The 26,476-nt window shown below is 37.5% G+C and overlaps 1 protein-coding gene across 6 annotated transcripts in view; it reads left to right on the top strand.

The window, feature by feature from the left end:
• Window positions 1–26,476, top strand: part of LOC105933805 (protein diaphanous homolog 3) — a gene marked incomplete at its 5' end in the record, with an annotated part of 217,759 nt that overhangs the window by 6,253 nt on the left and 185,030 nt on the right. For all 6 annotated transcript variants that reach the window (XM_036136077.1, XM_036136076.1, XM_036136074.1 and 3 more), the window contains 10 exon segments: window positions 1,919–2,049; window positions 12,604–12,678; window positions 12,758–12,827; window positions 16,054–16,190; window positions 16,411–16,516; window positions 20,116–20,226; window positions 20,771–20,889; window positions 21,123–21,239; window positions 25,967–26,085; window positions 26,170–26,234. In XM_036136077.1, the coding sequence (XP_035991970.1) occupies window positions 1,919–2,049; window positions 12,604–12,678; window positions 12,758–12,827; window positions 16,054–16,190; window positions 16,411–16,516; window positions 20,116–20,226; window positions 20,771–20,889; window positions 21,123–21,239; window positions 25,967–26,085; window positions 26,170–26,234 (1,050 nt within the window).

Below are 26,476 nucleotides of genomic sequence, written 5' to 3'. Positions count from 1 at the left end.
TCAAATGTTTTATTTAATCTCATGAACTTGGAAATATGGGCATCTCTGCCCTATAGAAAGCTGAAAAGTCTAGTTAGTGACAAGGCTGGCTTCTCTCAAGAAAGTAAAACATTTTTTTTCCCCTCAAAACTCAAGGATAACAGCAAAAAAAATCAAACGAAATCCTACAAGATTTATCACACGGTCAAGGTAAGAACAGCTCTGAATAAGAATGTTGTTATTGCAAGGGCACCATGAAGAAAGCACCTACTCTCCAATGGAGACACAGAAAAAAAACAACCTTGTGGCACAGCTGAAATTTGCAAGTCCTCATGCTTGTTCTTTTTGAAAAAGTGAAAATGGAAAAAGAAGAGATAAAAGACGACTGCTGCACTCAGTAAAACCAGTTCACATGGTCGAATTTCTACCCGATGCTCATATTTGAAAGTCTAAGATTTACAATATTCTTAAAACACTTAATTTTTCTTTCACTATTGTGTTTTCTTTAACAACAACAAAATGTACATTTACATTTAAGTACTTTTTTGTGTGTTATTATTGGTCTCAGCACATATTTTGAACACGGGATCATCCTGAAAACTTTGTCCTGGGGTTGAGTGTGGGTGGCTAAAGCAGCTGTGCTCCAGCTGATCCATTATTCTTTCTCTCTGTCGACTGGGAGCCGAGCATCTTCTACACAGGCAAGACACGCTGAGACGCTCCTGCAGTGGAAGTTACCCACTGTGGGGCAGGTCAGAGGATGCTCCTGTGAAGCGATGCCTCGTAAATATCCTTTAAACTGCACCCACTGATATTTTGAGCGCTTTTGAAGTACTGTCCTTATTTCAAAATTATTTCAAGCTTGTTTCTAGATATAAATTCTTTTGTCTCTCTTTTTTTTTTTTCTTCAAAAGGCTGTTTGACATTTAAAAAAAGTCAAACTTGAATGATTTATGGTTGTTGTAAAAAAAAAAAAAAAAAAAGCTTATGCAGAATTGTACAACCCATCAGAAGTGTTGTTTGTTGAGCAAAACTGTTTTACCTTCCCCCCCCCTCTGCTGATACAAATTCATTATAAATGGTTTCGCATTTATAGCCGTTTATAAGCACGTTTATAAGCACCTTTATTGCTGTCCATGTACATAATTTTAAGAACACGTATTTGAATAAAGATTTTAAAATCATGTGGAAGGTTGCCAATGCAGTTTGCCGAAGCACTACAAACACGATGTCACTGAAATAACTTAACTTAGTAATAATAAATTATCATAAATATACATTATATTAATACATTTGCCACAAAGCATATCATGAAGCCACAAATCATCTGGGAGGATGTTGTTTTGGACAGATGAGATAAAACTGGAGCTTTTTGGCAAGGCACATCAGCTCCATGTTCACAGACGGCAAAATAAAGCCAACCTTGAGAAGAACACTGTCGCTACTCTGCAACACGGAGGAGACTTGGTTATGATCTGGGCTGCTTTGCTGCATCTGGTACTGGGTGTCTCAGATCTGTGCAGGCCCGTCGTTTGGAGAAGGCACCCTTCAAACCTGAGAGAACTAAAGCTGGCGAGGAGTGGACAGAAATACCTGTCGACAGGCGCAGAGGTCTCATTGATAGATGCAGAAATAGTTTGACTGCAGTGATTGCCTCCAAAAGCATGCACAGGAAAATATTGAGTTACAGGTGCCTTCATTTTTGTCCAGGCTTGTTTCATTAGTTTATTTAAATTTTTTTAAATGATTCTGTTGATTCAAAAGCGATGTCTGATTTTCATTGGTTAATTTTCAATACATTTTTATTTATTATTACTTTTGTCAGTTTCAAGCCAATTCAGTGACCATTGTGGGATTTTCTTCCAGAGGTGTGCCAACAATTGTGTCCATGACTGTATAGGGGATATTATTCTTATTTTTCTTCTTTCATCTTTTTCAGGGTAGCCTGAAGAAAAGCTATCAGATATCTCCTCAGGAATTCCTCAACGAGCTGAAGTCAGGGGTGACGGACGAACGCCTGTTTGCCTGTCTAGACTCATTGCGAGTGTCGCTGACGAGCAACACTGTGAGGTATAGACCGAAATTAATTAATCTATTAATTGTTACTGACCTTCCCTCTTGAGGTGCTGTCTGTTTACTAATTCCATATTTTAAAAAGTGTTGTGTTTTATTCCTATAGTGCCTTAACGTTTTCGTACATGCATTCAAATCTTTCAATTAAAACTCTTTTATTTGCTTTAAAGCCTTTCAATTTCTTGAATAAGGGACCTGGACTATGTTATTGAGACGCTTGATGCTTTACGCTGTAATCAAGGCTTGAGAATCCTTCCTTTTCTTTCTCCCTGGCATTTTACATTAATTTTACATATTTCAATCACTGTATTCTTAATTACAGCATGCATAGTTGAGCTGTACTACTTTAACAAAAAAAAAAATGCTTAGTTTGATGTATGTGGACTGTCTCTTCTTCTCTCTCCATTTCATTTAAGAGGCTGCAAACTAACTGTACTACTTTAAAAAAAAATGCCTCTCCTACTTCCCAATGCAGCATATTAAGCATTAAAACGTTCTATTCTCTGACACAAAATGTCTCATTTTTCTTAATCAAAAGCAGAGTAGCATTCAAAGGAACTGGCTGCTTGTGTAAAATTACCTTCACATAATAGTTTGGCTGTTCTCAGTTTGCACATGAATGATTTCGCTGAATTAAACTGTTAATATTGTGCTGGGATGTAATTTTTTTAAATGATTGTCTTGGCTCTACAGATCATTAACATTTATTCAGTGTAAACAAGATCAGATTATGTAACCCAACTGCCCTGATCTAGGAAACATGACCGACTATGTTTCACGGTTTGCTGTGGCAATATGCAGCGTTTCTGAGGGAGAGCCTTATTATTGGTCAGCTTTGAAATTGTTTCTAACTTGTTTTCACGCTCTTAGTAAACTGAAACAAATAAGCCCAAATTAATTTAGTCTGGGGGGGAGTGGTGGTTAAGTGGTTGGAGCACTGTGTCCTGGAGCTTCTGGGTTTGAATACCACAGACTGCCACTCTGGGTCCCTGAGCAAGACCCTTAGTCCCAGAATTCCCCCGCAGGCGCCGCACAATGGCAGCCCACTGCTCCCTAAGGAGTGGGTTAAATGCAGAAGACAAATTTCATTGGAATTTCTGTTGCATTGACAATAAAGATGATGATTTGATTATCATTACCATTATTATTAATAATTTAGACCCCTGGTAGATTTGGTTATTTTCATTCAGCCAAGAAGTTTGTTTCCAGTATGAAATGACAAAAGCATTTCCCAAAAGATCAAAAGACTATATACAACTTGTGTATTGTGTGTAAAATTTTAAGAAAAAAAAAGACAATATATCTCAGTTTCTTGACTTTAACAACAAATGACATGTTAAACATATTTTACACCATTCTCAACAATTAATGGAAAATTAAACCTTCATTGTCATTACAGCAATCAAACCCTTCTCATAATTGCTTCAATTTTTCCCTGCCATTTTTGACAAGTAATCCTTTGAGATGTTCTGAAAGTCCTTAAAAAGGCTCATTGCCATCACTTCAGTCTTTAATTCCCTCCACCACTTCTACATCGAATACTCCACGCTGGTTAGGCTGCCCAGAACATTCATATTACTTCCAGTCAGGAGACTCATGTTGATAAAATTAAAGGATTGTTTTCGATCTAAATCTGAAGGGGGTATGAATAATTTTGGGCTCAACTGTTTCTACCTAAAATGACGATAAATTAAAGAGAACTAGCACAGGGGGAGACGCACAAATCATGCGACTGTGAACCAACCAACAACAAGTCTTTATTTTTTTTTTACTTTTAGTGTTTTTATTTCTACTTACCTGTTTATCTTGCAACCTTTTCCTCTGTTTTTTTTTAGTTTGATGTGTTTCATTTTGTTTGTTACAGCTTTCTTAAAGATAATTTATGCCTGAATGTCAGATTGTAAAGGAGCACTTCTCGTAGTTATTGTAGTCTACAAAGCAGCTTCCCTGATATGCACCTACTGTACCTACAGTTTGCTAAGATTCCCTCTTAGCTTTGATTGCTCCACTTTGTAAGCCATTTGTAGCCTACATAGTAACCCGCTTCATTCAAGCATTATTCACCAGTAGAGCCAAAATATATAAAAAAAACCCAGCTTGTAATAATTTCTGGTCTATTGGTTATGCTAACACAATGCCAAGTATTTTGCCCTTCAGCTCTATGCTGTTCTTTTTTATTTTTAAAGCTTCACCACTCTTTGTTTAGCCTCTTCCAGTTCAATGGATAATACAACATTTCTAAATGTCTTCTGTCTTTTTTTTTATTATGTTGCAGTAGTTTCAGTAAAAGTGACTGTCAAGAAAAATGTGGCTGGTAAGCTGTGGTGTTTGATGAAGGAACCACTGATCAGACTGTTAGGCTCAAACCTAATGACAAAAGTATGGACTAGATCATAAATCTGGCCCGGCTAGAAACAGCAGCAACCTCTCGCCTTCTAATAGCGCCATTAAAGTCATGAGTTGCTGGATTGATTTGGAAGTAAAACCTTTCTGTCTGCCACAGTTTTTGGATGCAGATCATTGTCACTTTCTTGGCAACGAGGCAAGCGGCTCTCAAGCGTTTCCTCAATGCAATGTGTGCAGCCTGCAAGGGAAGATGTTTCTCATATGGATCCGTCTGGTAGAGCAGACCAACCTTAAGTTAATTTCATAATTTTTGCACTTATCTGACTCTTTTATGCTTTACCTCAGCATCTTCACTTCTCCGTCCCATTTCATAAAGAGAGGCCACAGCTTTAGCGTGTAGGTTCACCAAGGCCACACAATGTAATTGTAAAAAAAAAAATGGATTTGATAAATGGATCTGACAAAAGAGTAGAAATTGGTTTTTGATACTGTATTATAACTGACCTTCATGTTTAAGGCTCCACAGTCATTTATTTTTAGTTTAGCTTACAGAAAGGTAAACATCGTTGTTTCTCACTTGCACAATGCCAGAAAAACAAATCCTTGGATGGTGTTCCTGCCCCCACACACAACCATGAACTACAAAATGAGTCACGCGTACTGTACAGAAACTCTTTTTCAAAAGAATATATATATATGTTTTTTCAAAATTCATTACATATCCTTTGGAAATATTTTCATTTGATTTCTCTCATTGATTTGACTTAGGCCTCCTGCTTCATCTCTCTTCAAGGACCGGTGCTGTCATTGAAAGTTCAGTGTATTTTAGTTTAGTGGAGGGCAACACTTTGCTGCACTGCCTATTATGCGTTCGGGGCCGATTCTCCAGGGATTCTTAAAGAAATTGACAACCTTTGAAACAATGTGGTTTTCTGAGTATTGTCTAAGTATGAGAGGAAAGTAATCCAATGTCCCAGCTATAGCTGGCATGAATTAGAATCATCCAGAAAGTTTAAGGAAGTTCCAAAAAACCCTGTGTAGACTTTTGGTGTTTACATCCAGAGTTACCGTACCGGTCCTCGCTAAATTAGTTATTGGATATTGAATGTAAAACACTATTACCTAGACCATGAAAGATTTTCTAGTAACCCTACTCCTTTGCCCAGGCCTTCATCTCGTAATGGCCATCATCAGGGTAGGTAGTTTGGAAGGGAGACCCACACATCCCTCTCCTTGGCAGTCATTTCCTCGCCATACTTGGGGATGCCATAATGTTCCCAGGCCAGAAGAGACGTGCATTCCCTCCAGCCAATCCTGCACTGCAAAAACGGATCTAAAAATAAGTAAAATGTTCTTAAAATTTGTGTTTTTGTCCTTGATTTGAGCAGGTAAATAAGATTATCTGCCAATGGAATGAGTATTTTGACCCCTAAAATAAGATAATTAGATATACTGCACTTGAAATAAGATGATGGAGATGAATTGTTCCTATTTTAAGTGCAAAAATCTTATTCTATTGGCAGATCATCTTATTTACCTGCTCAAATCAAGGACAAAAACACAAATTTTAAGAACATTTTACTTATTTTTAGTTCCGTTTTTGCAGTGTGGGTCCCCTTCTGGGGACACAAACCCAGAAAACCTCCAAAGGTTTTCTGGGTTGTCTAATTCTACATTCCAAGAATGTAGAATTAGACATGCATTTGGTCTTACGAAATACACGGAGCTGTGCATTGCACTGTTTTTGTTTTGAAAATAAAATAGTTGTAACATAGAAACATGATGATACATTCCCTATTTTCTGTTTGTTGAAAAGAGCAGGCAATAATATCAAAGAATACAATCGATATAAATCAAGTCGCACGTTTTTCCTTTTTAAAAAATGTTTGCTGATGAAACGTTTAAGTTTTATTCGCTTGACAGTTTTACTCCTTTGCCTTTCCTGTATGCCACAAAGAGAATTGGGACAGCCCTTCTGCTCAGGGTGAATGTGGAAAATCCTGTCTAAGGAAAAAGATTCCTTAGACAGGAATTTGGTTATTTGGAGTTTGGGAATGAACATTACTGTTCCACATCAGACCTCTTTGGGAAAATCAAATGATCCTGGTATTAAAGCACCTACAGCAATCCAGGATAAGGCAGTGATCTCTACATGTGAATCCTGTGTGCTGTCTTTGTGCCGCAAACCCTGCTGTGCTGCTGAACTGCGTGAACAACTGAATGTAAATCAGCGAAGTATTGCCTCGGCGCCGTGATGAGCTGTGCTCAATATGGCTCTGGACCGAGGACTTTCAGAGAGAGAATGTAATTGAAGTTTTCTCATTGGGGATGTGGGAGGGCTGCCAGATGCTAGGAACTAATGAAACCCAAGGGCTGGCAGAGTATGTTAGATTAGCAAACTGAATATAAAATACTTTAGCTGTTTAGACAGGCTGCATGACAAATACAAAAAAAAACAACAACAAAAAAAACCACACATAATTGCTCAAGGAAAAACCGACAGGAAGAAAATCACAAAGATTTAGTTGTTTATGCCTAAATTGGTCAACTGTGAATAGTTCTGTAAGACTAGTTTTGGCTCTTGTTTGTGTTTGGTTGGTGTCTTTACCTGGAATAACTGGGTAAACTGTATTGGATAGAATGTAATACTTCCTGATGTTTTTTTTTTTTTTTTTTTTTTTTTTTTTTGTCAGCTGTCTGACAAATAGTCCATGCACATGGTTTGATATCGCCTAGACTACTGTATGACGTTTGCCAAAGCATGTGCGTGCAAATTGCTGTGAACTCATCTAGTATAATGTACACCAGGGCTGTCCAATTCCAGTCCTCAAGAGCACCTTTCATACATGTTCTCAATACATTCCTGATCCAACACAGCTGATTGAAATTGCTGAGTTATCTCCTCATTATCTGCTAATGAACCATTAGTGGTTTTATTAAGGTCTTCTGAACCAGGGAAACGACTAAAACATGCAGTAAACCAGCCCCCGACAAGCATTTTTGGATACTAATGATGTATACACTGGCTTTCAAATTCAAATTGCATGCCCTTATTCAAATTCTCTGATGTAAAACAATGGAACCATGAAAAACACAATATAAATGTACGTCTTAGAACCTTTCCCACCTTTAATTTTTCAAATACGCTGTACCATGCCACTGAAAACAAAATATTTTTAAGGGTAAACTATACAAACAAAATTAACTATTAACTTATTATTCGTTTGGGCTGGACAATTAATCACATTTGCAATATAATCACAGTTTTAAAAACCGCAATTTCCAAATCGCAGAGGTCTCCAATTTTTGGCAATGTAACAATTAATGGATCAGACACATCCTCTAGGTGTCGGTAATATGTTTAAAGTGTGTTTGCCTACACATGGAAGGGAAGAGAGTTGCAGCAGTGATATAATCTAATTGTATTATTTCTTTTAGAGTTTATATAATCAATACTGTTTTACCAGAAACTTTCTGGGATCTAACCATAGCATTAAGTAGCGGTCAAACTGTTTTATACATAGGCTTGTTTGGTGGTTACACTTTATGTTGTATGTCCAACTCAGAAAGCTATTCTCTTAAATAATAATTTTCTGACTAATAAAAACAGTTTAATTTCTTATTTTAAACAGTCCTTGCTTACAAGCATCTTTATCTACAGGCCGTTGGTCTTGCTTGTGGTTAATGAAAAGAAAAAAGTAAAAATTAAATTACAGTTGCAATTATGGTTGAAATGTATTTAGATTAGTGGGAAAATCGTACAGTCGTATTATTTAGAGATAAAAAATAATACTGTACCTTACAAAGTTCTATAAATCTATCAAATTACATGGACCACCCTCTACAGGTAATCCCATTGATTTTCTGTTAGGTTATATAGTTTGGTTGTTTACATCGTTCCTTTGACTGTATTCTTGGACTCGCTGCCACGCTGAAAAATGATCTTTCCATCAGACAACTAAACGTTTTGGGCCAAAATGAACTGTTGTTTGGAACCAGTCAGGATTTAATTTTCTTTGAAGAAAGCCCCAGTTCCCTCTGTGGAAAACCAAGCCCAGACCATGATGACACTTCCACCATGTTTTGCTGTGGATATGCTGATAAGATGTGCTGTTTTTGTATCGAGAATGCCCCTTTGAATTGTTTTCCAAATATGTGGTTTGGGTTAATCAGAACATAATAGGTTGTCCAAAAAGCATTTCTAAGTTTTTAGCTTGCATAACCTGTATGCTTTCACTGCAGAAGCTTTCCTTGGCTTCCTCTGTCTTTGTCAAGGATCTCCTGACTTATACATGTGTACAACAAGGTACTTCTAATCCTTTGCAAACTCTCTGCAAGACAGACACAAGACATGTGCCCAAGAAGCCTAAATATCAAAATGGGATAAATCGGTTCATAAAGTAGATAAATGTATTTGTCAGCTATGCAACAAAGTTAATGCAGATTTTTTCTTTTAGACATTTTTCCACTTGGATATGTCACTTCTTTTTCAGTTGAGTTGTAAAAGATGTTACATCTAAAAATATTAATTGATTTTTGATGTAAATATTTGTCTCTCAAAAACTTCTGACAGGGAGTAGTTTTGAGATCCACCACCCGTGTAAATGTACATTGCAGCCATGCTTGCCTTGGTGGGACTGTTTCACTTTCTAAATGAGCATTTATGCTGTAGCATATAAGCCCCCTCCCCACAAACCTTGAGTATGGAAAAAAAAATTCTAGAAAATTTAGTAGCACGACTTTAACCCCTCTTACACATTAAATGAAACTGCACAGTTTGCAGGTCTGAGAGCCTGGTTTATTTGTCTTATCCCAGCTCTCTCTGACCTTCCATAGGGAAAGAAGAGACACACTCCTTTTATAAATGGACTCTACCCAATTGTTCTTGCTCCTGAAATCTTTTCTCAAGACATGGCAGAAAGCTATTACATCGCTGGTTTCTGACCTCCAAGATCTTCAAAATGTCTAATGGCTCAAAACTTCAAAAAGCTTTTGAAAGACTATTTGTCACGTCGATCCCTTCCACTTTTCCGTAATGTGTTTCAAGGCAAATTTTAAATTTATAGCCGCCGAGCCTGATAGTGTAGGCTTGTTGGTTTCCGCAGCAATAATTCCTTCCATAGATCATCGGATTATTTTCTTTTGCTCTTTGCCTCACCTATTGATGATGAAGAACTAACATGCAATTGCCCCTGAACTATGCATTTCAATGGAGTTCTTGTCAAACCCTGCGTACTCTATAACCAGAATGGCCTGGGCTATGGCACATTCAGAAGTGAAGACTGAATTGATTTTTCTTTTCTTCTTAAACGTGAAAGCCTCGTTTCTCAGATTCCTTGGCAGCAGTTTTTACAGTCTTCATCAAGGCTGCGTCAGTTTTTGTCTTCTTCAACCCTCCTTTCTTGTTCTGACACTGTAACACATTCACCCTCTCTCATAAATATCGTGAATGAGCTCAAATCTTTATGCCTTCCTGTCTTGTTTTTAGGCAGTTTTTTTTTTTTTTGTAAAGAAGGAAGTCTTTTTACTACAAGTGAATAAAATTCATGCTGGTAATGTTGAATGACTGATAGGTCGCCTTAAATTCTTAAAGGGCAATTACAGGCCGTTTTTTGCACAAATGATGTCCTTAGCTCACCTAAACCTGTAGATAAACCTTCCCGCTGTCACTGTAACAAACATTTTGTTACAATAGTGTTTTACCATCTGTTTAAGTTCAACGTTTCTTTACTATTAATGCAGATAAAACAAAATAGCAAAAAAGATGAATATATCTCATGGGCCCACCATCTCTTGTATCCCATCTGAAGAAATTAAATTCAGATTGCAGCTTCTATTTATGTCTTTCCACCTTGAGAATTTAGTAGATTTGATGCTTGAGAGCATGCTGTGCTGCTTCTTGATTAGATTATCATGAGTGAATGCTAATGTTCAAAGCTCATATTAAGGTTTATTTGAGGGAGGTGCGGGCACTACAAATCTTGTATTTATCTCCATTTTCAGTCTCTGAATGTAAATCTTTCTTTGATTATATAAATGACTCTAAAATCTGGTAAATTATTGCTGCTTTTTGTTGCAACGTGTAATTTACTGGTAGCTCGGAAAAGAAAACCTTAAGTGCTTCTAAATAGAATGAGTACAATTTGGATGTCGGAAGACTAAATCGAGTCAGTGGTTTAGAGGATTTGGATGGACTGTTTTCTGCTGTGTTGTAACAAATTTTCACACAATGTTTGATGATTAGCCATAGTTAGCCAAAAAATCAAGATCTTCTCAGGCCTCCTTAAGGATTAAGGTCTAAGATGTTCCTAAGGGAAAAGCTAGAGAAAATAAATGATCAAAATTTGATAGTTTTATGATCTTTATTAACTTCAGTGTTTCCATTTTTGCAGGCCTTTCATCTTTGACATATATGGCTCTTAGCAAGAAAGCTACTGTACATCTGTTGGTTTTAGGCTTTCAGTATTACTCTTTAATGAAAGGTAGCATCCACTAAAAACCCACTAAGGCCCATATTTTCTAAGATGTGTCTGTAAGTTCAAACAATGGGTATCAACCTTGATAAAGTTATTTTGAATTTCTTTTAGGGGAGCCTTATTTGACAAAACGTCATAGGATAAGTTCTGTAAGGATTGAAAATGTTCTGTTGCCCCAAACTGCATTCATTGCATATTATCATTATTATTGTCATAATTAGCTAAATGCGGGCCAGTTAGTTATATCAACATGTATCAAGGTTTTAAAACGTTAAAGTGACTTAAAGTTAAAATTTTTCTTTATGCTCTTATGGTTTAAATAATTTTTAATGAGATGCCAGACAAAGTGGTGGTGTGACTGCCGTTTTTTCTTTTTACAGTGATATTGAACATATAAAGTTGGACAGGGTTGCTCCTTAACCCACGTGTGGCTGTGCACTACCAGTCAGCTGGCTGATAGAAGGCCAATATACTTTTCCCTTGCATACAAAAAGATTCATCTGGCTGTTTCAAAATCAAAATTTGGATGGCTATCCTGGCAGGTAGCCTAACTAAGTAATCAGATGATATCTGCTTGTCGAGCTGATCTGTTCCCATATCTTACCATGTATGCTGACACTTTGAAAAACACCTGTTATATAAGTATAAAGAAAGAGAAGTAAAGGAGATTATGAAAAAAATCAAGTCTTGTTGATGTGCTCTGACTGTCAAATGTTCATCAACGCTGGAAATAAATGGGAAGTTCACAGCATCCCGCTGTGTCATCACTGGGGATGTTACTTTGCGATGTCACCATTTGGATTTTCTTTTTTCATAATGAGGATAAACTGATTATCTTGGCGATGAAATTTCAATGCTGTATCCCCAAGTGGTCAGAATAATATTTGCTTAATTAATCAGACAGCAGATAATGGCTTGAATTTCAATCTCACTCTTTCCATCTCCCATCCTCGCAGGTGAGTTAATCATCCGCATAGCGTTGGATGAGAATAACATGTCATTATTGGGTCATTGCTGCAACATTTTAGTCACAGTTCTGCTGTCTCTGCTGCAGTGCTGCACCTGTTTGAAATACGTGATGTATAAGAGATGGGGCGCTCATTGTGTGCAGTTTTTACAACATTTTAAAAAACAGTCTAGGCTTGCCTGGTTTATTTAGGGATCAGATTGTGTTTGCTACAGTGTTGCATGGACCATAGTTGTAACCATAGACAGTTGTTTGCTTCTATTTAATCTCTCCAATGCTCAGCTGGATTCAGCGGGTGTTGTAGGCCTTCGATGTTGTAACCTTGTGCAGGAAATGCTTAGAGGATTTCTATGATCTGTTCAAAGGAGTACAGGTTACAAGGATGTATCTTTTCTTCCAATTTAATGGCTTGCTTTCTTTCTGAATTGACAGATTTTTAAAAGCTTAATATCTCTGTTTTTAGGGTATTTTTTTCTTAGAAAAAGAAGTTTCAGTTCCATCATAGAGTTCTGCACTCTTTCAGTGTGCCTTTGCATTTGTTGTTTCCCCCTGTATGAACTGATTTAGTGGAGCCTTTTTTTTCTCAGGCAAGAGCTGCAACATTTATAACCGCTGCCTTCTTCTCAGCGCAGAGTTTGGAGTTCTACTTGTTTTTGAGTCAAAAAGCTTTGCACGGTGGTTGATGAGTATGAAATAGTTCTTGTCAGCTGTCAGTCTCAAGCTGTTGTGGTATTGATTTATTGTATTTTTTTTCCCTTCCAGCTGGGTGCAGAACTTTGGGCATGAGGGCCTCGGACTACTGCTGGACGTTTTGGAGAGGTTGCTGTTCAAGAAGCAGTAAGTTTTACATTCAGTTAATTTTTTTTTTTCCTGAACGGCTCTATAAATCCTCATCATTACTGTGTGGTGTCCACAGGCAGGAGAAGATTGACAAAAAGAACCAACATAAAATTGTCCAGTGTCTCAAAGCCTTCATGAACAATAAGGTAATGTCAGTTTTTTTTATTTCCTTTTTCCTCCTCTAGGAACTAAGAATTTAATAACTACCAATAACATGATAAATTGCTAACAATGTTAGCTTATTGTTGCTATGTCACAGGCGTCAAACTCTAGTCCTCGAGGCTGATGTCCTGCAACTTTTAGACGTGTATTTGTGTTAAAACAAATGAATCGCTTAACTAGGTCATGGACTGTGTACTACTTTAGTGCATGAGCAGGTATTTCAGTCATTCTGGTGTGCTGGACTTGGGACTAATTGAAATGTTGCAGGACACCAGTACTTGTTGACTGGAGTTTAACACTGCTGCACCAGGTAAATAAAATTTTTGCACCCGACTATCCGTGCAGGGTCTCGGAGGGGCTGGTGCCTATCTCCAGCAGTCATTGGGCGAGAGGCAGGGCACACCCCGGAAGGGTCATGAATTTGCATATCTAAGATAATAAGAAATGTTTTGGATAGAGATGCAGTTTATTGGACATTGCTGCGTAGCATTTAGTCTTGACTTATTTAATATGATGACTGTTCTATTTAAAATGGCAACATTTTTAAACAAACTGTACAAAAACTGCAGAAATATGTATTCCCAAGAAACTGAGTTCCCTTTTTATAAAATTGCATTATCCTCTACAATAAATATATATATATATTTTATTTTTTTTTTTTTTTCAAAGCTACGTCAGTAATGTTGGTAACTACATTAAGTAAATGTCATTGTATTATTGACTCAGATCATTGGCAAGTCAATACTTTGATGGTTTTATTACATTTCAAATTTGTAAAATGAGTTACTGGCAGTCATTAAGTAAATAAGGCATTACCTGTACATTAATGGGTGCTAAACCATTTTTTAAGGGTTACAGTAAATCTTTTCTTATTTGCTGTTACATAAAGCTTCGTGCTTTGTTTACATTTTTTCCAACCACTGAAACCTTGACTTTTATTCTGAGCTATGTTATAAAAATAATTTGCATGTGTACTTCTGTATTATAGCCTACAGTTTTCATTGCTTTTTTTTGAACACTATTTAAATGGAGCAATGGGAAAAGGGGCATTCAAATTTTCTCCAAAATCTGCATTTCTAAAATCTGGATTTATTTAAAGCTTGTCTGTATTTACCGGACATCATACTCTGTCTTGGGAATTTAGTTTCTCTGTTTAATTAGTTTAACTTGCTTGATCCAAATATGTGACTGTACAAGATAACAGCAAAATAGTGTTAAACATTTTCTTTTGTCCCAAACTGAAATCTTTCAGACTTCATTTATTCTGACCTACACCGTAATTTTCTTTTTTTATTTATTCAGCATTGTATCACAATTTTTGTAATTTTGGTCAAACTGCTTAATTTGGGATCCCAATGAAACGATAAAAAACATGAAACTGATGTTTTTTGTTTATTTTTAAAAAACGTGCAACATGAAATCCCAGAGAGTATTATTAAATAATCCCCCAAGCCTGGGTAGTTTCTATAAGCTTGTTTTTATTTTTGCTTGTGTGCTGTTAGTCCATAAGTTACTACATAGAAAAAAAAATCCTCATATGAAGCTAAAAAACCAGCAAAGACAGATATACAACCCCTCTGGCACAAATAGTGCTGTAAGGTCCCATGTAATCCTGCGTCTCAACAGGCGGCAGACACCAGCATTTACCCGTAGGCCTTTCTGTAAGCCCAGACCTTTCCTGGGCTGGAGAGGCATCTTGGGACAGTAGGTACCCACAATGCCGAGAAGACAGGTGTTCTCCACCAGCTGTCTGTTAAACCTGTTTTTTTTTTTTTTTTCTTCCTCTGTCAACTCGCATTTCTGCGTATTTTCTGTTATTTTTTTCTCAATAGTCTCATAGTAACATACTAAAAGTCACCACACTGAAATTGTGCTTTGAAGCTTTAATTGAAGACATTTCTTTACACAGAATATGTGCCCTTAACTGTAGTGCTTATCGAACAGATGGTCTATCTAACAGTCGTGAGGACTCTGCTGTGTCCGAGCAGTAGAGGATGCAGTTTATCTGTCTTAGGTCTCAAAAGTCAACAGTTGACAAAAATTGGGTTAGAAGACTGAGTGCATATTACAAACTTAATCATTATCTGATTAATTATATACTAGAAACCATACATTTATTGGATAAAACAGTTTCAGTTTCATGTGTAAGCTCAGGAAACTCCTCAACATAGTCATTTCTTGAACAATAAATCCTTTTGAACATTTATACTTTTTTAATTTCTTGAACTTATGTTTTACACGTGAAATATTTTGCCTTATATTTCTCTTTTTATACATAGATATAAATACTGTTTTAGCCACTTCAGTTAATCATGGTTTAAATACTTCATTACATTCAAATTCTTAAACTGTTTATACAAAGACACCTTTTCTTTTAACCGATGCATCACAATTTATTATTTCTTCATTAACTTAAAAAGAGGGATACATCTTTGTTGGATTAATAGCTTGATTTTCTTGTAAAAAATCTATCTTTCCCTTTCTTAAAAAAACAAACAAACAAATGATGAGGTTTTGCTTACAAAAGGAGACAATCATGAAACGTCAATATCCTGACTTTGTGAAATGATGATTTTTATTTATTTTTTTTCCCTAGTGGCATTTTATTGCCATAATTACTGTTTTGAGCCGGACCGGTAATTGGCACTCTCTAAAATATTACAGACAGCTTAAATTACTGTTCTCCTTTAATATGACATTTTGTATCAGACACATTTTGTCACACACAAAAAAATATATTGGCTTTACAAAAATGGAAAAGTTAATTCCTTTTATTTACATTGATTTCTTCTAATTTAGGTGGCATTCGACGACTGGACGCAATCTGCTGGGATTCTTTAGATGGAAAACCTTTTAACCATTCTGTATGATTAGACTTAATTGACTTTATAAGGTGTCTTTAGATGACACGCGGCCAATTAGTGCTATATAAATAAACTAAGTTGAATTGAATATTGTTCTTGTTGAATGCCAGCCAACTTGCAGTATGACTGGGTGATGCATAAATGTAAACATATGTTTTGCACATTTATTTTTTAAGTCACCCTACACAGTTGCACACCTTTCATTTGAGTATGCCATTTTTTAAACTGTGCAGTACTTGTCCTATTTTATAAAAGTAACTCTTTGCTGTTGGCACACCTGAATTTCCCCAGTGTAGGCCCATTAAGGAGCTTTCTATTCTTTTCTAATCTTGTGTTGTTTTTGCAGTATGGCTTGGATCGAATCCTGGGCGAGGAGAAAAGCCTCGCCTTGCTAGCGAGAGCCATTGACCCCAGCCAGTCTGCCATGATGACCGACGTTGTCAAGCTGCTGTCCGCCATCTGCATTGTTGGCGAGGAGAACACGTATGCTTTTCTTCTATCTCTCAACAGAGCTATAACTTTTTAAATTCAAAAACACGCCACTTTTCCATTTTTCACGACAGCACAGCTTGCCCTTTAGCTCAGGCTGTTCCTGAAATAATGACCCGTTGTATTAATTGTCTGGTTTGTATTCGTCATAAATTAATGCAAAATCATCTGTAATACGTTCACATTTGCTCGTGTCTTTCATGCTGTTGTGCAGCTTGGAGAAGGTTCTTGAGGCCATTACAACAGCAGGGGAGTGGCGAGCGATCGAGCGTTTCAGTCCAATTGTGCAGGGACTCCGAGATCGCACCATTCAGCTACAGGTAAGCTCCCTGTTCTCTTGTTTTCCAGTTGATTAGGGGCAAAACTGAGTGAATCATATTGGAATTCACACATCTAGTTAAACCACTGTTGAAGCAACTAGGTGTATATGGCAGTTTCACTGCAATTCACCTGTTGGTATGTGCCACTAAAAACACTCATAGCATAAAGAACTCCCTTAAATCTGGCCATATAAGTTGGTCATTTTGACTACCAAACAATTGGTTTGGTTGGCAATCTTGCAAAATAGCAATTTATTAATTTTTTGGTATATAAATTGAAATAGACTGTAATAGCACATAATACTTCCTTCCGCTGCAGCTGTAGTGCAGAAATAAAGAATGTCTCAGTTTGCCATTAGAACATCATAATGCTTAAAACAAATCTTATGTACATGGATATTCAGGACCAGATGTTGCTATTGAGCCTAAATGACCAATTTAATCATTAGTTTAGGCACAGATGGGACCGAAATTAGAAGACTGCCCACGAATTCATCTATGATGTTTGTTATTAGTCAGTCTGTTATTCTCATCACCGTAATCATAAATAGTATGTCCTTAATGTTTGTTGAAACGTCACATCATGGCCACAAATTACATCCAGTCAGCGAGCACTTCATAAAGAGCCCAGATCAGTGTGAAGCACTTTGCTTTCCATCTGCTCCCTCTGGATTGAGGCTGAGATGGATAACATCAGATGATTGAAATTTGGTCGATGCTACACCATGAGTCCACATTTTATATGAACACGGATACAATGTAAAGTAAACCGGATAATAATATGAAAATGGACAGAACAGCGCATTTCTCTGATGTATACATAACAAAAATCCACCATCTCCCTGGTGATGCCCTCACTTAAAATATTGATTATGCGATGTTCTAAATAGGACAGCCATGTTTGTAACAACAACAATGCACAAAAAGAAAAGAAAATCATGCATTTTTAATCAATAGTTTAGAGATGTGACTTTAGTAAACTGAATGGCTGCATTCACGCATAAAAACACACAGGGACTTAAATTGCTACATTTTGAACAGTTATCTTTGGATAACTTGTGTTATTGTCAAATGATGGGTGCTTGTTTTTGTTCGATTTCAACTTACTTCAACCTTAAACAACAATTCTGACAGAATCCACAAATACGGTCTTTGATAAGAAAATAAATACTGCATGATCAGAAAGAAAGGAAAAAAAAAACAGCGACGGCTCTAATTAAAACGACCAAAATACATTTTACCAGAATTGAAAAACATTCTGAAAGTTAGTGTCTATTCCAAAAATCTTAAAAAATAAAGGTAATACAAAAGAAAGAGCAACAGCGAAAGAGAGAGAATAGATGTGCGACTGCTGCTTAATTGCTTCCCACTATCAGTAACACATTACTGATTTTTATTTTTAGTCTCCATGTATGTACACCTGTCATGGACCCAAGTTAAAATTGGATATATGACTACCTCATTAAAGCAAATAATGAACGAAAGTGAGATTACACAGTTTTAAAGCTCAGCCCTATAGTGTGTTGTGAATAATAAAATGCAGTGTTAACCAAGTTCTTTCTGTATTTTCTTTCCCCCTGTTATATTCAGTTTAAGACTTTTTTTTTAATCCTCATCATCACTTTTTTGTGTCCATAGAATCCTTCCTAACTGATGGTATCTCAGTTAAAGATGTGCAAACAACCCAAAGATAAATTTAGCTTTTGTCGCATTAACATATTCTCACAGTGGTAAACTGGCAAAATCCATCTTTTTAATGTGCGCGTATTTACTTTGTAGGGAAAACTTCCACCATGTCCTTTTGTCGATGAGACAGGTCTTCGTACTCTGCTTTAACATTTCACAAAGGTGTGACATACAGAGTAGAGGATCATTGACCGGCTCTCTTTGCACACTCTTTTCAGATCTCCAGAGTCCTGCTTCATCTCTTATTCAGTGTCCTCGTTAACTACCTCCACAGGTTATCTGTGCGATTTAGGTCCAAGGTCTGAGATGGCCAAGGAACACATTTTTTTTTTTTTTAAATTTTATGGTGTTAGTGGCATTTATTTATTAGTAGCTTAACTGAAAGAATGCCAGAGACAGAAGGGGAAGACATGCAGCAAATGGCCTGAGGTCCACTGCCTCCCCATATGGTGCGCCTGCTGCACAACTCTGCCACGCCACGCCCGAACAACTTTGTTTAGTGTCTGAATCTTTCTCTGTTTTGATCTGGACAGTTTCTTTTTATTATCCAGCTGAAAGACCCACTGACCGGCAGTTTTTTTTTTTTTCCTTTTGCTTTCTTTCGGAGTCCACCGGGTTTTGGTTTAAAATGGCCAGGTTTTTCCAATAATTCATGACGACATGCAAGGTTCCAACGATGTTTGGAAGAAACAGACTCACAGCATCACAGGTCCTCCACCGTGCTCACCTTTTAAGCTTTAGCTTTTATCTTTGTTCAAAAATATCCAGACTGTGTTTGCGTCAGAAAAGCACAGATCTTAGTCTCATGTTCCACTTAAAGTTCCAGCAGCTGTCAGAAAACTACACACACTTGCATTTGTGTGGTAGGTCAGAAAATCATTTTTTTTTTACTAGTTTGCCAGCAAAACAACCGTTTCTGCTTCTTATAGCTTTTATAATGAATTGGTGATATGCAAGAAATGCAACTTCTTTTTCTGCAGTTCTTTTGTTCCTTCCTCACCACCCTTTTTCTGTGTAAGACTACAGTACAGGTAAGAAAGTCGAATATGTTTTAAGGATTTTTGGACCTGTTCGCCATGTTGCCAGTAATTCTGGAAGGCATCGTACACTGTAACCTGGTATCAGACTGGAGAAAGTGTCTCACTCGCTCTCTTTTTCACCCTTTCACTCATACTCACTCATATTGCACTTCCTATTAAATATCCAAAGCTCTCTGTATCCGGAGGGCTTTTCCTCTACACCTGCACACCACTGAATTATGCGTGGGCTTTTTAGGGTCCAGTTGCATTTAGAGAGGCCCAGGGACTGCTGTAAATAAATGCCTCCCAAGGTACCAATAGTTTCAACGTAATATTAGAAAAGACAATTGTTTTGTGATCTTTTTGGACAAAATGACTCACGCTTTGGATAAATGCCCTGAAAACTAAGTAACTATCACAGACACGACACTGATCCTTAAGGTCCCGCAATAAATAGCAAAGTTATACCCTCTTTTCACACGTGAGTGAATTTCCTCCTTGTGGTCAATAATTGATTTTGCTGTTTGTTGTTTTGCTGGCCCGTTGATGCTGCAGTCGCTGATGAGTAAACCCAGCTCAGAGGGCATTCACAAACAGTGTCCTGAATAGTCAATTTGCCCTTAAATTGACTGTTAGTTAATTCTGAGTCTACGGGTCCTACAGTTGTTACATTAATATTAAAATCACCGCCCCTGTGGGGGACTGGGAGAAAATAGACATGCATTAGTTATGGTCTTCGGCTTCCAAGGGACGTAGCTCATTTCAAATGCATGCCAGAATGCTTTTCATCAACTTCTGGTGGAAGAAATCCGTCATCCCATTCTTTGGTTCTCGCTCCCACTTTTCGCTCTCTCTCTCTCTCGCTGCCTTTTGTAACCTTGTTGTTTGTTGCAGGTGGCATGCATGCAGCTCATCAATGCCCTCGTAACATCTCCCGATGAGCTGGACTTCAGGCTGCATATCAGAAATGAGTTCATGCGCTGCGGCCTCAAAGAGATATTGCCGGTAAGTTAAACATGACCCAGTACACCACTCCCACACGCACGCATATACGCACAGGCGCTATAAACCCTCACCTTGTATTAATATTTAAATGAGTTGTCCACTTCGGTGAAATACTGTCGATTTGCTCCGGCAAATAATTTATGAAACATCGAGGAGAGTTTGCACGTCCTCAGTCTGTGCAGCAGTCGGAAACCAATAAAGTTTCTAGTGTCTCGGCTAATAATCTTTCTGCTGGCTTTTATACGATCTGCCTAACACGTTTATCACATGTAAGCATGTTTCCCCCCCCCCCCCCCCCATGGAAGAAAATAAATTAAATTCAAAGGTTAGGGCCCACACCTGCAGTTTAGTTTGAAGAATGGTTCCCTGACTCTTCTCATTGTCTTTATTCTAGCCTAAATTTAGCTTATAGTGCAATTACCACTAAGGTTCTTGAGCTTTTATAGCACATTTATTTTAAATGCTCCCTTCTTCCTTTTGATCTCCTTTATATTTAATTCATTGTTGTTGTTTTTACATGTTTTTTTCTATTATGGTCCTTTAGCAACTGATGACCATCAGGAACGAGGCCCTGGACATTCAGCTGAAGGTTTTTGAGGAGCATAAGGAGGAAGACATGATGGAGTTCTCTCACAGATTGGAAGACATCAGGAGTGAAATAGAATATCCTTGTTAAAAGTTGCAATGAATCATGAATCGTGTTGTTTAGGCATCTGCTTGGATGAATGCAATGAATGTCAGGTTCATACAAGCTCATATTCAGCCCATGCTAACTTTTGCTAAGTTGAAACCCAGATCCGTGATTCTTTTATGCCCTCTTATTATATCTGATTCTCCAATTTTTCATGTGTAAATGCAGTGTTTCCATTAATCTACAAGTCCTTGACTCTTTGTACTGATGCGGGGGACGCGTTCAGTATTGTGTTGAGCATGGTGAAGGACAGCAGTGCAGAGCCATATTTCCTCTCCATCCTGCAGCACCTCATGCTTATTCGCAATGATCACTTGGTCAGGTAAGAATCAGCACCAACCACAGAGAACATTTAAAGTCTAAATTGGTATTATTATTATTGTTTTTATCAAAATGGATCACAATTTAAAAATGTTCCTGTCTGTGTGCTGCCAGAATTTCTCTGTCCAGACATCCTTACTGAACTCTTCTGTTCAGTATAGAGTACTATACATTAGACCATTTGGTTTTTATGAAGACTAACATAGTTTGGGATTATTTCACCTCATTTTATCCAACTGCAGATGAAAGCAATGATTTGGGTAGATTTGAGCACGGGTAATGATGCACACCGGTTAAAAGGTCTAGTTTTGTGGGGTCCAACTCCCTCTGCCTTGAGCTCTCTCAATGACTTTGGCTAACAAAGGGAATGCTTTCTCTTTCATCTCCAAGCCATCTGCAGCAGCAAGGGCTCTGGAGCATTTCTCATCTCCTATTAGGGGGGATTTTCAAAGGCTTATTTTATGCTGGTTCACTCACAGCTGGGTTTGACTTGAACCTCAGGCTGATCAAAAGGTGTAGCTATTGTTCTCAGAGGTATAGAATGTATTACCTGCCCTTTTTCCCCACCCAAAAATTACACTTTTTCAGTCCTTTGCTCTGTCGGAATACATTTTTTCAGCTTCTGCCTCTCACGGTACTTTGAGTGTAGCTGGAGTTTCAGCTGAATTTGACAATTTTCCTAATGTTGCAGTAATCAAATAATCATTTACATCACTGACTGACCCACATGGTTAAAATTAAAGTATGTTTTTTTTTTTTACTGAGCATGCATCTCCACTTGCAGTTGCAACGATTTACACCAGGTTTTCACAAAATTATTGAAACATGCTTTTCCAACAATATACAATGGTATATTGCTCATATTAACCCACCTTTTTCTCACTCTTCCTTCTCTCATCTTGCTATCAACATGTTCCTAACATTTTTGGTGAGCCTTAGTATCTTCAGTAACAAAGTCTTCATCAGGTGTTGGCATCAATGGTGATGAAAGGCCACCCAACTTGCAGAATCTTAATTCATAAAACCAAATATTACAATCAAGTAATCCTTGGACACATTTACACTGTATTGAGAAATGCTATCTGTTGGGTTGGGCAGCTCTGATTTACACTAAATACCATTTATTGTGCCTGGTTTAAGAATGTAGACATTATATTGTCTACATTCTATATGGCCAACTAATTCAGTTTCATTATTCTTTTGTATGGAAAGGTCTCAAACTTTGGGCATTTATGCCTCTTTTTTTCTTCTGTTTTTTATTCATGCTGTTCCTGACCAAACTTAGGTGATCTGCATATATCCAGATACCGATAAAGTTGTGAAACAGCCCTTTATCACACTGCTGAATCAAAGACCAACTTCAACATAGGGTTATTTTATTATTTGGGAAACATACAGGTATAAAAAATTAGTCTAGAAAAATAATTTGATTTTGAAAACTTTTAAGAAGCTTGTCTTTAAATTATTTCCTCTAATTTATACAGGTCTTAAATGGACATCGTGTTGATAGTAAACTGATCTTTAAAAGTCTTAAATATAACTTTCTGTAACACCCATGAGCTATCTTTTCCTTTCTCTACCCATTCACGTATACCAGTCTATCAATTGTTGTCACAGATGCTTAGATCCTCAAAAAAAAAAAAAAACTGTTCAGCCAAGGTTTTAAGATTGATAAAGCAATGTAACACCACTAAGATTTGTTTCATCCTTTGTTTCTTTAGTAACTATACACTCAATGTATGTGCTAAAAAAGGAGAAAAAATCAATGTCAACAACAGACGGGGGCAGCGGTGTCAGTTCTGTCCCCGAGACTTATTAGCAGTTTCTTGGTGCTGCTGGGGTCCTCACTGAAATGTTTTGTTAAACGGCGATGCTGATGTTTCAGGTCAAGATGTCATATAAATTAGTCAACAGTGGAGGTAACTGGTTGAGAGGTCTGGACACATACAAGCACATCACTGGAGCGCAACGTGTAATATTAGATGCAAGATGCTAAGATTGCATTAGAGATTTTATGCCAAGGAGAGCCTTGATGTTCTGCCTCTCCTCTATTTTCTATTTTTTTTAATAACACATAAACATTGACTAAAACAGGATTATTTAAAACACTTTGTTACCTTAGATTACAAGGTCATTCATAATAATAAAAGAAATTCGACTAATAAAGTCGGATTATTTATTTATTTTTACTTTTGCACTCAGGCAGTAGTCCCTTGATGTAGCACATCTTTTAAATCAGGCTGTTCAGTTTCATCTTCAGTCTTAGCTTTGTTTTAGAAATGAGTTGAAACCCATATCTTGTGCTGCTCGCTGTTTTTTAAGTATCACCATGTTTATTAATGATTTGGCGTGAAGGAGATTAGGACTCTCTGTGGCATTGTTGTAAGATAATAAGCAGATCAAGCAGCTTCTCACCCACTTGAATTAGCTCCGTCTCCCCCAGGGCTGCATGTCTGCTGCGGTTTAATAAAATGTTTCCTAATGCAGAATTAATGTTTGGCCTTGGTTCTTTGTGGGAATATATAAGATTTTTCTTTCTAGTTTCTAATGGGTTGTCACCTATTTCCTAGTTCTTATAGTCATTACAGTAGTGTATGTATTTAGGCATACATGAATATATATTCATGAGCATTTTTTTCAAAATGATCTCTAAAAAAATGTGGGGGAAAAAAATCAATGTACACTTTCATGACAGAAGTTAAAGGTGCATAGCCACGTTATTTGCCTTTTTAAAATGTATACGTCTGTAGCTCACTCTGGTTGCTTACGTTTTTATGAAAGATTATTACATCCTGCTGGCGTATTAGGTATTATTTTGGTGTTTGACGCTTTGTTTTTGCTCAATTTGTTAGTAAATAAAGCCCATCGTGGTTATTTATAATAAAAACGGAAGTACGACACTGTGCGTGTGCAGCCAGGGATAAACCAGGGAGCAGCTAACAGCTAATAGCATCTCCCAGCAAACTGTGTAAACAATGCAGAAAAGTCTAACTTCCAGGGAAATAAAACGCAAAAAATATGATTCCTAGAGGGAAAAGACTGGAATAGCGCTGGGAATACAGTATGAATGTTGGTGTTCACTGAAGTGGAAGCTAAAGCTGCTGATTGCTCAGATGTGACTGCAGAGTTGATTGACGTGAGTAAACGTTCTGATTTATACTTTGATAATAGTAATAGCAATGCTCTTCTTAGCCTCTGCAGTCCGAAGTACAAACATCATTATAAGTAGATCGATTGATTGGTTGGTTCTCACTTTGATGCTGTGTCCCTGTTTCTGTTTATGAATGGTAAATTAATTTCTGTTTGATGTTCTGAAACGAGACTCTTAGAGTTGCTGTTAGATTGGTGTATTTAATTATTAATGGTTGGTCTTTGATCATGCCGATTGGCCACTTTACCGTGAGGCATTTCAGAGGGTCAGGCTCGTTTCAGCATCATCATTAATAGTGATTTATTAATTGCTAAATTGTTTTCTGATCTGCGGTACTGCGGGTAGATGGCGCCACGTCTGTTTATATCTGCTTATCGGGGCCGATGAGGTGGTTATTTTTAGGCCCAAAAAGGACTATCAATACACTATCAGGATGAAGACTTGGTGTATACAACCTTATTTTATCATGATCAAATGGTTTTGGTCTTTTTTTTAATATATTTAGACATGTGGCTATATACCTTTAAGTAGTGATGGGTCCGGCAACACCGATGCGTCGGCGCATGTGTCGGTCTCATAGAGCGAAACCCGTGTCGATGTGTGTATTGCTACGGAAAAGTCACGTGACCGATACAGGAACTGTTTCGAACTGACTGACGCGCCAAACTGTTTCTGTTCCCTCTAAGCTGCACGCGTGTGCATTCGCGCACAGCAGCGCGCACAGCAGAGCTATGCTGCGCAGTAAATAAAATCCAAGCTGAACTGTAAACAAAATAACAGTTAATAATGGTTAATTTTTAACCATTTTGCAACTCTGGTGTGATGGTGTTGTACCACAGTCTCACTCTGTGAGCGCCAGGTGCTGATCGGAGCGCACCACTGATGGATGGGTTCTGCAACGCTTTTTTGGTTGGGCGGGTTGCGCTGTGCGTCTTTGTTCTACTTCTGAGCGTCGTTTCAGAAAGAAAAAACGGCTGATCTACACTGAGTAGAAAGTTGCTACTCTGAGTAGTTCTTCCTCCCTTTGTCATACTCAGCATGTCCGATTTCAGAACAGATGATATCAGTCAGGTAACTAAACACAGCGCCCGATCAACCATTTGTAAAAAAATAAAAAAGCCAGTCCACAAGCATCCTCCTTCACATTATTTATTGACTGTATCAAAAAAAAAAAAAAAAAATATTTGTTTAATTCAAATGAAAATATAAAATAATACAATGCAACATACAATGATTTAAATTGTATTGTGTATACTTGGTCATCAAATCAATGTCAGTTAACTCTGTCAACCAGGTTGCCTGTAGTGATTTTTAAGGTCCAGCAGGTGTCAGTATTCAGTGACACAGTATCGGCACAGTATCGGCACAGAGTTGCAATGTGCCGAAACGTTTCATGACGCCTCATCGACCCATCACTACCTTTAAGATTTCTGGAAGCGTGTTATAGAGGTAGTACCCAGGTAGCCATCAGTGGTTTTGCAATTCACAATATTAAGCCAGGGAACCTTGGCTTGGCACCATGTGCATATTTTTCTTTTTTCATCCTTTTTGACTTCTTCTCTCGTGTTGAATTTCAGGCCCCAGTACTTTAAGATCATCGATGAGTGCATTTCTCAAGTCGTGCTGCACCGCAGTGGCACTGACCCCGACTTCAGTTACCGCAAGCGCCTAGATGTGGACTTCAGTCACCTTTTGGGCAAGTTCAAGGCTTTTGGCAGACCCTCACCTTGAAAACGGTTCGACAAAGAATGTATTGAACGGGTGTTTTGTTTGTTTGCAGAGGTGTGTGTGGACAAAGCTCGTGTCGATGAGTACGAACAAAGAGCTTTAGAGCTGGCCCAGAAGGCAAGTATCACAAAGATCACATAGCGAAACATAAACTAGCCTTAAGTTGGTTTTTAATGCAAAATGGCCTAAATAGAGTTTTAACTGTGTGCACCATGGTCATATTATTATGATTATTATGAGTGACACTTTTTTTTTTTTTTTTTAGATTTAATAGCATTGTTGATGAAAGCTGTGTAAAAGGCTCTACATAACACTGGAGCTAAGATGTTTTACCACTAAAACACAAAGACATGTATCTG

This window comes from Fundulus heteroclitus, chromosome 4 (assembly GCF_011125445.2).
Source record: "Fundulus heteroclitus isolate FHET01 chromosome 4, MU-UCD_Fhet_4.1, whole genome shotgun sequence".
NCBI lineage: Eukaryota > Metazoa > Chordata > Actinopteri > Cyprinodontiformes > Fundulidae > Fundulus > Fundulus heteroclitus.
The sequence above is the reverse complement of the archived record's forward strand: the minus strand, read 5'-3'. Positions and strand labels throughout refer to the sequence as shown.